The sequence below is a fragment of the Oncorhynchus kisutch genome, linkage group LG13, assembly GCF_002021735.2.
Source record: "Oncorhynchus kisutch isolate 150728-3 linkage group LG13, Okis_V2, whole genome shotgun sequence".
Lineage (NCBI taxonomy): Eukaryota > Metazoa > Chordata > Actinopteri > Salmoniformes > Salmonidae > Oncorhynchus > Oncorhynchus kisutch.
In genome coordinates this window covers 62,110,548-62,124,313 of record NC_034186.2, presented here as the reverse complement: position 1 = coordinate 62,124,313, position 13,766 = coordinate 62,110,548, and the positions used below count along the sequence as shown (strand labels likewise).

Sequence of the window (13,766 nt, the reverse complement as noted above, 5' to 3'; positions counted from 1 at the left end):
TTTGTCACTGTGGGGTATTGTGTGTAGATGGGTGAGAGAAAAAAATCAGGCTGTCACAACAAAATGTGGAATAAGTCGACAGTGCCTAAAGTATTCATACCTATCGATTTTAGAGATGCGGTAACAGAAAGTGCTCAAGGTTAATCGTTCATCTTGGGCTTGGAAGTGATGATATGTGCTGGCAATTGGAGAATTACTGGTCTGAAATCCTAATGATATTGTGGCATGAGAAAGGTGCTGTGGGACCAGTGTGAAAATTAGCAAGGATAAAAATGTTAAAAGCATTTTATTATTGGTTGATATCACATTTCATGGACACTTACCAAACATCTGTTATTCTAATTCTTCTTATATTAACTGACAAACTGAATTTGATACACACTAGTATTACATGAGCTGCAAATAAGCTCTTATTTCTTTTTTAGGTCTGTTGCTTTGCATTTATATGCATTTGTATTAACAACTGCTAACCATGTGTATGTGACCAATAACATTTGATATGATTTAATTCTGTTAAGATTATTATTATTATTGTGAAATAATGTGTTGTGTGCTATGATCACACGGGTGTCATGAAAAAATTTCGCTGTTATTGTATATGACCCATATCCATGCACTCCTCATGTCAAACCTGTCTTGTGATATGGTGATGCAATAAAAAAACAAATATTTTGTTCTATAGTATTACATTTTTTTAAGCTACATGGAATTTTGTAAAGGATTTTCAATGTTTAGATCAGTGGTGTAAAGTACTTTAGGCCAGGCACCACAGGTGAATAGGCATTTTTTAAAGTATTTTGTCTCATCAGACTTAAACTTTACCAGTAGAAAGTATACATAAATCCAATATATTATTGTATTACAAGTTCTAATTATTTTAAAATAAAATATGTAAATGAGGCAAACCGTCCTTAAATATGCACTAATTTGCATATTACGAGAATCCGTTTTTTTAACACATTGCTTCAAGGTAGAATGTGTTTTTTTTATTATTGTGATAAGACATTCAATGGTCAGACTTATGGATCAGTTCATCAAAATATTGTCATTTCATGGAATTCTTTAAACACTTTGCATGTATGACGGGTGAATATTTTGCATATATTTAAACAAAATGACACAAGATTAAAACGACACAAGATATTTAAAAAAAAACAAAGTCTGACTATAAGACCTAAGAACCTGTGTGTGGAATAATGTGAATGTACGTCCTTTGAAGACTGAGAAAAATGAATTGGTGCACTGGGAACATGTCATTTTGAGAAAATGGCCGATACAGATAGGCTAATGGAATTCAAATGTACTTTCCATAAATATAATCATTTGACACATTAATTAAAAATAAACAAAATATACCTTTTATGTTTCAAGCACACCTGTTACCTCCTTTTCCTGTACTGCCACTGCCTCGATCGGCGGATCAGGCTATTTTTTTCTTACATTCACTACTTTTCTCGGATTGGCTAACTGATATCGCCTATTTGTATTCACATACTGTAGGTATATTCTTCGAGATTTTCTCATTTTGTCACTATTCACGTGGATTCTTCGCGGTAGATATTTTGAAACAAGGAAGTGCTGTGGGGCACGTTTTAACCAATCAGGTTGCCAGAAAGGGCCTTTAAATGCCGGTAACCAATCGGATGTCAGGAAATTACTCATCTTTCAGCACGAAGCACTACGTCTACAAATGATATAGCCATGTATGGACTAGCTAACGATAAGCTTTTGAACGTTGTATGATTCAACATGGAGAGTTTTAAAAATAGCGGTTGAAGTTCTTCATGAAACATGCTATCAAGAACGACATTTATGGTAGGTGTAGTTGACGGATTTGGGATAAAATGATACAAATAAAGTATGTATATATTTGTACATGTTGTGAAAGTATACAGTTGCAAAATATCAAAAAATCTGAAAATTGACAGGTGAAAGCAAAATCACAATTTTTTCCTGTGTTGTCGGCCTTGAGTAAAAATACTTTAAAGAAAGTATTGTGCTTTTTACTCCATACATTTCCCCTGACAAATCAAAGTACTCGTTACATTTTGAATGCTTAGCAGGACAGGAAAATTATGAAATTCACGCACTTATCAAGAGAACACGTGGTCATCCCTAGTACCTATGGTCTGGCAAACTCACTAAACACAAATGCATCTTTTGTAAATAATGTCTGAGTGTTGGAGTGTGCCTCTGGCTATCCATGAATTTTAAAAACAAGAAAATGGTACCGTCTGCTTTGCTCAATATAAGGAATTTGAAATTATTTATACTTCTACTTTTGATACATAAGTATATTTTAGCAATTACATTTACTTTTGATACTTAAGTATATTTAAAACCAAATACTTTTAGAATTTTTCCAAAGTAGTATTTTACTGGGTGACTTTCACTTTTACTTGAGTAATTTTCTGTCAGGAGAATTTTCAATCCAAATGATAATAACTGACAATCAATAGCTCTGGCCAATCCCTGAGATCTGTAAAACCATGGGTTTAATAATAATTAGTCAAAGACTCAGCTTTGGCAAAAAGATAGTACAGTTTATTCAGAGAACGTTCTAAAGTCCATTATACAAAGGCATCCATTTTATTATTGGGCACATACTTCCACACAAACAGTAGGTATCCTACGCACATACTTCCACACAAACAGTAGGTATCCTACGCACATACTTCCACACAAACAGTAGGTATCCTACGCACATACTTCCACACAAACAGTAGGTATCCTACGCACATACTTCCACACAAACAGTAGGTGAGTTTTATCCTCCTCTATAGTTCTCACCACTGTGTATCACTGCCCAGCCAACAGTTCCATTCCCCCGAGATTAGGGAAACCTTGAGAAGTACTACCTATGCTATCATAGGTTCCTCAGAGGCCTAGCCAGGTCGGTCCAAACACAGTTTAACTGTTCTAATTTTTTTCTTCTTCGGCACACACATACAAGTTCAAACCCTAAACTACGCCTTGCTCAGACAGCCTGTGTTTTTCCACTATACAGATACATTGTTTAACCTAATTCTGACTAAAACTACACATATCATCAGATTATAATTTTATGATTCTAATCAATTTCATACAGTTTAGAAGGTTTCAGAGTGGAATTATTTTATCAATATATTTCAACATATACATTATTTTATCATTTTTTATTATGGTATCTATATACTTTTACTCAAGTATGACAATTGGGTACTTTTTCCACCACTGGTTTTTGTTTCGAATGTAACCTGGCTTCCATTTGATGCTGTATGATGTTATTACTTTGTAATGTGTTTGGGGTAATGTGATTGTCGATCACAATGACAGAGACTTCACAGAATTGTTGTCACTCAAAAGATTAGTGATATTTATGTATTTAACAATAACAGCTATCCAAAAAAAGACTTTGTGTTAACCCTTGAGGATAATTGTTATCATCCCTTTTAAAATGTGCACATTACAACATTGACAGGTGATGGAAATTACTAATATCAAGGTACAGTATATGTACCATGTGTAACTCTGTGTTGTTGTGTCGAACTGCTTTGCTTTATCTTGGCCAGGTCGCAGTTGCAAATGAGAACTTGTTCTCAACTAGCCTACCTGGTTAAATAAAGGTGAAATAAAATAAATAAAAAACTAGTATAAAATATTACAGAATGTGTTGTGTGAAATAGGTAGAGATTTTTTTGCCAGACATTTAGCACCTCAAACAGTATACTATGCAGAAAAATAGTTATGTATCTAGTTTGTAAGCCTCTGTAAAATGGTAGGGGAAATCATTTATCTTAATAACATGAACTATTCTGAGTAACAATCAACTTATCTAAGAGAAACATCACTACTGTGGTGACTAAAAAAGTGAGGACTCGTCTTAAGAAAAAGTTAAAGAACATTTATCTAAGAACCATAGCACATGTACATCAGATACATTACGTTACAATATGATTTACGACTATTTTCAATGTGTACACACAATTGCTGATCATGTTCAAAAAACAAATATTCACCAAAGCCCACTTTCATAATGCTTGGAGGAAAATAATATTTTTGGGTTCTGCATACAAGATTAATAAAATACTGTTTTGGCCTCACAAAATAACAAAAACGTATCAATAATGCCTGAACATTAGAGTTCGTGTGAGATTTGCTTGGCTCATATGGAATGCCGTATTGGTTGGTTTCATCTCTCTGTGCAGAGTCCAGCGTGTCCCACCAAATCCTTCCAACACGGGAGCCCCATAAAACAGTGCTCAGATCAATTCCATGTCATTACCAGTCAATACAGGAATTTAATTAGACATGAAATGCCATGTAGTACACATTGGTAATTTTCCAGTTCAACATCAATGTCAACTTCAATTGACTGCAATGCAAATGGAATTAACCCCAACATTGCCATGGAGCGACCCTGCAGAATGACACCTTATCATGAATTATTCCTTCTCCCTTTCCTGAAGTTCCTTGTTGGGGTTAGATCTTGGGACTTAGATCATGGAGTCCCCTCACAAGGCCCTGCTCTTTGCGCATCACAGACACGTGGATTCTGCAGACAGGCACTCGTTGCTGGAGAACTGCTGCTCTAGCCTGGCTGTACTGCTGTTTGGCTGCCTGAGTGAAAGGGTGTAGGTTACTGTTTCTGCTTCATTTCTTTGAAAAGCGTAAACATCTTAGTTCTACAGGACCGGCCAGAGGGTTGTCTGCCTCCATCTGCTCTAAAGATGAATTCTTCTCTTGGAAAGTAGACATAACTCTTAGGCTCCTTGCACAGCTTCAAACGTGCCCTAGTCTTTCTCTGCATTTCCTCTTTACGTTCAAGTATACAATGAGCCCAAACTAGCAGAACAGGCTCTCACACACAGACATGTTTTATGGAACCCTGTCTCGACCAGTTTGGCCCCAGAGTGTAAATCAACATTAAATCTTTCTTCTCAAGGGGTGCATCTAGAAGTGGTTCTTGTGGATACTTCTTACTCCTTTGCAATAACATATTCCTTAGGATGACCTATGGTAAAGATGAGGATTATTAAGTAAATAAGGAAAATAAAATATATGGAAACCATCACCATAAAATGTTAGTTTCTTTCATCTGTTTAAAAAACAAATAACTCAGAGGAACAGCTGGCAGTGTTGTAACTCACATAGCTGATGGTGAATATCAGCAATGCCGCCACAATCCCCACAATGGAAAGAACTAGAATGGTATCCCTTTCTTCTGATTGGTCTGTGGACTCAAGGCAACCTGCAAAACAAGTATCCACAAATCCTTGAGCATCACTGGAAATGTTTTAAAAGATGAACTCTCTGGATCCAATTTAAAACACCTACATACATTATACAGTAGGTCTACATACCAAAACAAGCACACAATGAGAGTAAAACACACTCACCTGTCACTCTGAGGTGAACCTGCCCCTCCTGGTTCTGCTCTCCTACAGGTGCTGCCAGGAGACACTTGTACCTCCCGCTATCAACAGCCGTTACATTGGGCAGGAAGATATCGAAAGAATTATCAGCCAAAAGTTCCACTTCACGCTCCAGACCGGCGTACCATTGGGTGGTGCTTTTAGGTGATGATAGCCTCTTCATCAATAGACCAGACTCCTTATTAGAGGGCTCCTCACCCAGCTGGGAGAAGAGGGTTTGAGGTTACTATATGCCCTTAACAGCTGGTCTGGGACCAGTGCTGTATGTTTTTGGCATATATTTCACTTGTACAGAAATTGGTCAGATGGTTCATAACACAGTTTGTGCTATCACAATAATAGAAAGCTTACCTTGTACCACCTCACCGCCCGGTATTGGACCCCAGGCTTACATATTGCTTTACATTTCAGAATTGAGTCCTCTCCACAAACTGACTTCACTTCATGGGTAGGCCTATCCTGTGTGAGCCCACATTGCACGGAGGCAGCTATAGAAAAACACAAAATAAATTATAATTTCAAGTGAGCCTGCCCAGCTGGACTAATATCAAACTCGTTTAAAAGAATAAATGACAACATACCTAGAATCCAGACGAGTTGAAAAAACATATTTGTAGAACTACTGCAATGAAGATGATGATCGAGAACAGAAGAGTGGCAGTTTATATAAAGCCAAATGAAAGTGAAACTATAAGGCTGGGGATTTCCCATACCGAGTGCCGCCTTGAGTTCCGTTCGTTTAGTGGGTGTGGCCTGGATGTGACCATTTGAAATCGCAAAACTCGTAGCACCATACAATCTCCCTCTGGTTCACCATAATCATGCTGTTCTTTCGTACTCAACGGATCCCCGACATTTCACTAAATTGAAGGTGCTACGTCACAGTACTTGTGTGCATATCATTTGGAATAAGCGGCGAGCCTCTCAGTTGCGCGTGTACTCTCTTCACAGGCTCGACTGCAATTGGTTATATTGACCATCATGTTGATACGTCGCGGCACTCTCCTGATGTGTTTGGGTAGGCTATGATTCTCATACATTGTTCAACTTAAGCAAACGTAAAATGTACACCGAGTGTAACAAACATGATGAACACCTGCTCTTTACATGACAGACTGACCAGGTGAAAGCTATGATTCCACTTGTTAAATCCTCTTCAATCAGTGTAGATGAAGGGGAGGTGACTGGTCAAATACGTTTTTTAAGCCTTGAGACAATTGAGGCTTGAATTGGGCATGTGTGCCTTTTAGAGGGTGAATGGCCAAGACTAAGTGCCTCTGAACGGCGTATGGTAGTAGGTGCTAGGTGCACCGTTTTTTTGTCAAGAACGGCAACGCTGCTGAGTTTTTCACGCTCAACAATGTCCCATGTGTTTGAAGAATGGTCGACCACCCAAAGGACATCCAGCCAATTTGACAACTGTGGGAAGCATTAGTCAGCATGGGCCAGCTTCCCTGTGTAACGCTTTTATTATGTGTCTGCCTGCTGGCGTTAAGCGGGTTTATCTGTAGTGTAGAAGAGAAGGCGTTAAAATTTGATTAGAAAAAATACATAATAGCCTACATATAAAGATATAACTTATTTTTGCAAACTGAAAGATAAATTCACGGTTGGCCATTGCCTGAAAATCCCCTAAACTCCCCTGGCTGATTTGAGCATCATAAAATATTATAGGGAATCCCCAAGCCAGAGCCAGGAATCCCCTGAACCAGAATTACATTGTTTATATGGCAACTCTCCTTTATACACAGGAAGCAGCCGTTCAACTTGGCATTCACCAGCCTTTAAAGTTTAATAATGTAAAAATACAATCGTTACTCACGAAATATGGAGTTAAGATTAGCAACTATTGTCATTTAGGCCTACAGAAGGCTGCAGACACGGCCGGTATGTAAACATCCAAAAACACAAGCAACAGAAAAAATGCCCATTCGGCACCTCCATAACAAGGTATAAGCATCCGAAAAATACATGAGGTGCCGAAGAGGCATTTTTTTCGGTTGCATCGAACTTTTTATTTAGACCTTTTTTGGAAGTACAAAAAAATGTCTTATTTCAAATTTGTTTAATTACAAGATGTCAACAGACATGGTTGGTATGTGTCTTGTCAAGCAGTGCAAAGTGGGTGTCAGTCCCCATTTTGGATATGTTTGGTTACATTTAGAGATATTCACTGATACAAATTATACAAATATCAGTTTAAGCAAAAACATCACATAGGATTATCAGCTATTAACCACTTCCTCTCCGTTTGATGCGTTTAAAAAAAAATGGCAACGTTAAATGGAGATACTCCTCATTTCAATAACTAGGCCTAACGGAATGGCATTTCACAGTGGCCATGTCCCTACTGGGGTACAGACTAGTTTTCCTTTATTTGATTTAGAACATTTTCTTCCTTTATTTTTTACTCTGCATTGTTGCTTAAGGGCTTGTAAGCATTTCACTGTAAGGTCTACCTTGGGGTTACAGCAGTTGTATTCAGCAGATGTGACAAATAAAACGTGATTTGATATTTCACAGCGGTTTAGATGTTAAAAATATTTTCTACACAATGGCTGCTTGTTTTGTCACATTAACAAAAATTAGGTGAACTATTAGAATTTTAGCAACCAGGAAATGGTTGAGCGATTTCTGCATATTGCATCTTTAAATTAAACACCATGACTGTTTTCTCATTAACTGTGAATGCTGTTTGAAATGTCCAATACAACATATGTTGGTGATATCGTTATCAACCAACTGCATAACCCTTAAAAAAAACTAAGATGTTCATGTGCAGGGTATGCAATTAGCATTCCAAGACTCATTAAATGGTGACTGTACTACCTGAATTGGCCTCGTTTTGAAGATGGCTCATTATGAAATGCTAGCTGCCATGACTAAAGCCATACAAGAGTAGTCTTTGAGGTGTGGTTTGATGTGGGTGTGTTATGTTTGCATATCATACCCTGGTAGGTACTGTTTGTCCTTCCTAAGGCACCGTAGCATCAACACAGCGACTTCCTCAAAATAGTCACTTCCTTAAAACGGTCAGAATTAATCTAAGCTAAATCAAGAAATCTGTAATTCATTTAGATGCTTTTGCAGATGTCTTAGTCACACTTTTGAATCTAGCTAAGCTGTTTGGTGCAGTATTTTTCAAGTAAAAAATGTTGCATGAAAAACTAGTCTGTGCATACAGTCTATTGGGTAGGGAAAGTCTGGCTGCATGCAGGACTGATGCTCAGGACTGATTTTGAGAACAATAAAATGTATACAATTTCATAATCCGCAAACTGTCAAACTATCATCAATAAAGCACAAGCTACACACTGTTTATCAGTGCCCCAAATCACTTGCTAGCTAGCTAAGTTACAACTCTGTGTTTGTCAATTAAGCTAGCAAGTAGTAGCTAGCAGGCACACAGTAAGCTTATCAAGTCACTAGCTAGTGGTGACGTGTGTGCTTCGGTGCTGTTTTATTTACACATTTCTCACTACTACCAGAGTGTAAGTCTGTCTGGCAGTGTTTCATAGGGAATCATGTTACAAAGCAGGTCTCGGGGGGGGGGGGGGGGGGGGGGGGACACACAAGATGCTCGCAAATGGGTTTTGGAATATTGACAAGTTGCACTTGGGATACAAGTGCGCTCTGAATGTGTCAATTCTAATTTTGCCCAATAAAGTGGCAGACTCAAGTGATTGATACTATCAAACACATCAGCAAGTGCCACTCCATAAAGGGCTTAGGGCAAAGAGTTATTTCAGCATAACATTGGCCATGTGTTGTCTTATGTAAACAAGTCTGAGGTGCTGTGTAATGGGCAGGTCTGCCTCACTGTCTGGAGGTTCTGGCTGCTATGATTGGATAGTGTGCACAGCTAATGGAGTGCAATCAGTACAGCTGCTTCTCTCGTGTGAGTGGGCAAGTGGGCATGACCATAATCTATACCCAACCCTTGAGTAAGTGGTGACAAACTCACTTACAAAACTTTCATTGGACGAGACTAAATGACACAAATTATCTGTCAATTTTCAACTTTGACACGAATGAATGTTTCTGAGTCCTATCAATGCCACATAGGCTGTTTAAAACCACAGAAGTTGGTTTTAAGGGGCAGTTGACCTTTAAGACAGACTGGTAGGATAGTTAGACATTGCTAGAATTCAATGGTGGAAGTAACATTTGAGTGTAGTAGAGTTGACTGATGACAATGACATGAATACTGTGTACACTCAGTGACCAGCTTATTAGTACACCCATCTAGAACCGGGTCAGACCCCTCTTTGCCTCCAGAACAGCCTGAATTATTCAGGGCATGGTGTTCAATTGTTTCTCAATTGGTATCAAGGAACCTAATGTGTGCCAGGAAATCATTCCCCACACCAGTACAGGCGTGGGTGGGACTGGGTGGACACAGGCCCACCCACTGAGGAGCCAGGCCCTGCCAGGCCCACCCAATCAGATTGAGCAAAAACAAAACAATTATGCATTATTTATTTTTTTAACTCCTCAGCGCTTAGGTCAATTGTTTTGCCCATTTTAACATTCAATCAAACAGTAACTGAATGCCTTTCTGCCTGCTTTATACAGCAAGCCACGGCCACGTGACACACTGTCTGTAGAAGAGAACCGGGTGGTGTACCCAATTAACTGGCCAAGGAGTATGTATAATACACGACATTTGGATGAGAGCTATAATCCAGTTATATTGCTTGAAATCAGGCATGGCAGCTTTAAATGGGGAAAGATTGCTTCCGTACCCCACTTTTCCCCACTTGCGTGAATTTCATTGGAAAAACGTCACTTTGCCGTGTGTACCCGTGTGCTGATATGCAACTGGTATTTGAGCCTAGGTTGTTTTCACATGACTAAGTTAGCCCTCTAAACTTATCGCTTAGCTTGGGGGAGCAAGCACATGTTTTAAGGTCTCAGGAAAGGTCATCACACTATAGTGACCATCTCTGAATGTCCAATACAGCTGTTTTTAACTCCATATCAAATCATTTCTAGGTAACATTTCTGGGTACTGTGATTTATTTTCCATTTAAAAGGGCCAAAAATAAACAAAAATAGCTTCTTAGCAAAGCGCAATTTCTGGGAGTGGTCTGAGTGGGGAGTGGAAAACTAGCTGTTATTGGCAGAGAGGTTTGGAACCCTCTTTCTTAATGGTCTAGTCATTAATTTACTGCCTAGATGTCACCAGGCAGGCCAAAACACCATACCACCAATTTCAGTCCGTATTTTCAAACATTAAAAGGGCATTATCATAATTTTCACAATTTCACAGTATTATTCGAACCTCATAGTATGGAAATGCATATAAAACACAGGTGAATCATGTTTTTCACTGCACTGGACCATTTAAACTGACACTTTGCCTAGTATGCTGCATAATACAGTGGATCTAGGTTGACATCCTTTCATGGCGTAAAGTGGATTCCCAATCTCACTCATGTCTTTATTTATTCACTTTTCAGTTGCTGTGTTCACAGCCCCTGTAGTGGAGAAGAAAATTGCCTACACATGTCAAGAGGGTACAAACACACTTGAAGCACCATTTGGAGCAGTGGATCCCCAATGTGATCAGAGCTGGACCATTGTCAAAAAGGTTATCTATTATACAGCACCAGTCAAAAGTTTGGACACCTACTCACAAGGGTTTTATTTTTACTATTTTCTACATTGTCGAATAATAGTAAAGACATCAAAACTATGAAATAACACAAATGCAATCATGTAGTAAAAAAAGGAAACAAATCAAAATATATTTTACATTATTCAATTAGCCACCCTTTTCCTTGACAGCTTTGCACACTCTTGGCATTCTCTCAACCAGCTTCACCTGGAATGCTTTTCCAACAGTATTGAAGGAATTCCCACATATGCTGAGTGCTTGTTGGCTGCTTTTCCTTCACTCTGGGGTCCAGCTCATTCAAAGCATTCTCAATTAGGTTGAGGTCAGGTGATCGTGGAGGCCAGATCATCTGATGCAGCTCTCCACCACTCTCCTCCTTGGTCAAATAACCCTTACACAGCTCTTTTGAATAAAACCCCCACCTTGAGAATTTCTCAACAGACCATGTTTCTCTCAATTACAAGTGGACAAAGGTTGCAGACCAGCTTACCTCAATAACGAGAGGGCCAATGTTTGAGACCAGACTGCTAAATCTTTTAATCATCCCACATGGTTAAACTCTTAAGACTATATATATATATATATATATATATATATATATATATATATATATATATATATGAGAGAGAGAGAGATTTTTCTCCCCCTTGGTGCCCCGACTTCCTAGTTAATTAGTTATTTGATAAATAAGTCATGGTTTTTGCGACTGCACTTGAAGAAACTTGAAATTTTCCGTATTGACTGACCAGCATGTCTTAAAGTAATGATGAACTGTTGTTTCTCTTTGCTTATTTAAGCTGTTATTGCCATAATATGGACTTGGTATTTTACCAAATAGGGCGATCTTCTGTATACCACCCCTACCTTGTCACAACACAGCTGATTGGCTTAAATGCATTAAGAAGGAAATAAATTCCACAAATTAACTTTTAACCAGCCACACCTGGTAATTGAAATGCATTCCAGGTGACTACCTCGTGAAGCTTGTTGAGAGTGCCACGACTGTGTAAAGCCACGAGGCAAAGGGTGGCACTTTGAAGAATCTCAAATATAAAGTGTTTAACACTTTTTTGGGGTTACTACATGATTCCATGTGTTATTTCATAGTTTTAATGTCTTCACTATTATTCTACAATGTAGAAATAAAAACCCTTGAATGAGTAGGTGTGTCCAAACTTTTGACTGGTACTGTAAATGTGGTTATGACAAGTAGATACAATGTGAAGTCAGACATTTTTATTAGCACTATTTTTATTTAATTTTTTACATATCACCATTGATAGTATCATCAACAGTATGCAGAGGGGCAGGGGCCATTTCAATTGAGACATGACGTGAAATATAATTTTATTCGCTACAGCCCATTGCCTACCACAAAAATGGCAAAGGTGAATGCAGTTTTCCATGTAAGGACGTGTTCTCTGGCAAAGTCCTTCTCAGTGACTGTGCCGATGTCATATTAACTACTGGTTGCACCACCCAGGTGGGTCAACTCATACAATTCACCTTCCTCTCCTCTGTTATTGCCTACCAAATGCCAACCTAGTAAACATTTCTAAATATTTCCACCTTTCTCTTTCACAGGATGGGGTATATGAAGAGACCAGGCTGCACTTCTCAGGTGTGGTTTCTCCTGATGTTATTGGTGTATAACACAACATACCATTGATGTTCATATAAAGCGTTGTTGTCATCATATTGCTCATGTCACTCTTTTTTTCTCCATCAGTGATAAGCAGACCAGCTGTCTCTATGACAACCACTAACACTGCAAACAAACATATCGCACATTATGGTAAAGTATGTTTTTTTATTTTATATAATGGATTACATTTTGATTGCACAAATAAGTGGCACTGTTATCAAAAAATACATACTAGCAGCACCCTGCCCTTAAGGGCGGTAAATCATTGCAAATTAGTATATTGATTTAATGCAATTCCCCCCTCCTGCAAAACAAATAGCCTATCAACCTTCTCAACTCCGGAGCAACTTGTTGGAGGCTACTGTTTTTGTAGGCACTTGCTTTCTGGACCGTTACAGAAGTCAGTGAGATGTGCGATATTCCCTGGCACATGTTTCGTCAGGCTTAAACCATGTTATCCATATCTGTTTAAACAGTAGCCTACAATAGAAAATAAATTTTGCGATGCGTAATGATGTACCTTGCTTTATTTGATCTCCATTATTTCAAAGGATTTGAGCCTTAGTTTAAGAGTTGGGAAAAACAGGACTACGGGTCATGAGATATGCTGTTGAAGATTTTCCACACAGGCCTTCCATAGACTATAAGTGCTCCGGCGCAGTTGATAGGATACTGTACCTTGGATACCGCAGATTGCATTAATACTAGTATTATGATGCATAATTGCCATGGTAATTTGGAATGTCCAGTCCGTAGGCGTGAGACTCTGTTTGGACACGGCCGTGGTGGCAGGCTGGCGCGCAGTACGCACCTTACGACTTACCACATCATCATGTCATCTTCTCTTGGGCGCCCCTTTAGTGGCCTCTTATTGTTATACCCAGTGAGTGGCTGGACCTGCACTTTTATAGGCCTAGGCTTTGCCTTGGAAGTGAAATGACGTCATAATTGCATTGACAAATCAAATGTATTTATATAGCCCTTCGTACATCAGCTGATATCTCAAAGTGCTGTACAGAAACCCAGACAAAACCAAGACAAATCGAATCTGAGTCAAGACCAAGACCAGGAGGGGGGTTAGGGGTCC

The 13,766-nt window shown here is 38.7% G+C and overlaps 1 protein-coding gene across 1 annotated transcript; it reads right to left on the bottom strand.

Moving 5' to 3' along the window:
- Nucleotides 1-3,862: 3,862 nt before the first annotated feature.
- LOC109901978 (CD83 antigen-like) lies at nt 3,863-6,121 on the bottom strand. Its single transcript, XM_020498017.2, has 5 exons — nt 5,996-6,121; nt 5,766-5,902; nt 5,379-5,616; nt 5,130-5,230; nt 3,863-4,993 (listed from the first exon to the last, which is right to left on the bottom strand). The coding sequence occupies exons 1-5, from the start codon at nt 6,021-6,023 to the stop codon at nt 4,841-4,843; spliced, it is 657 nt and encodes a 218-aa protein (XP_020353606.1). The 5' UTR covers nt 6,024-6,121; the 3' UTR covers nt 3,863-4,840.
- Nucleotides 6,122-13,766: the final 7,645 nt, after the last annotated feature.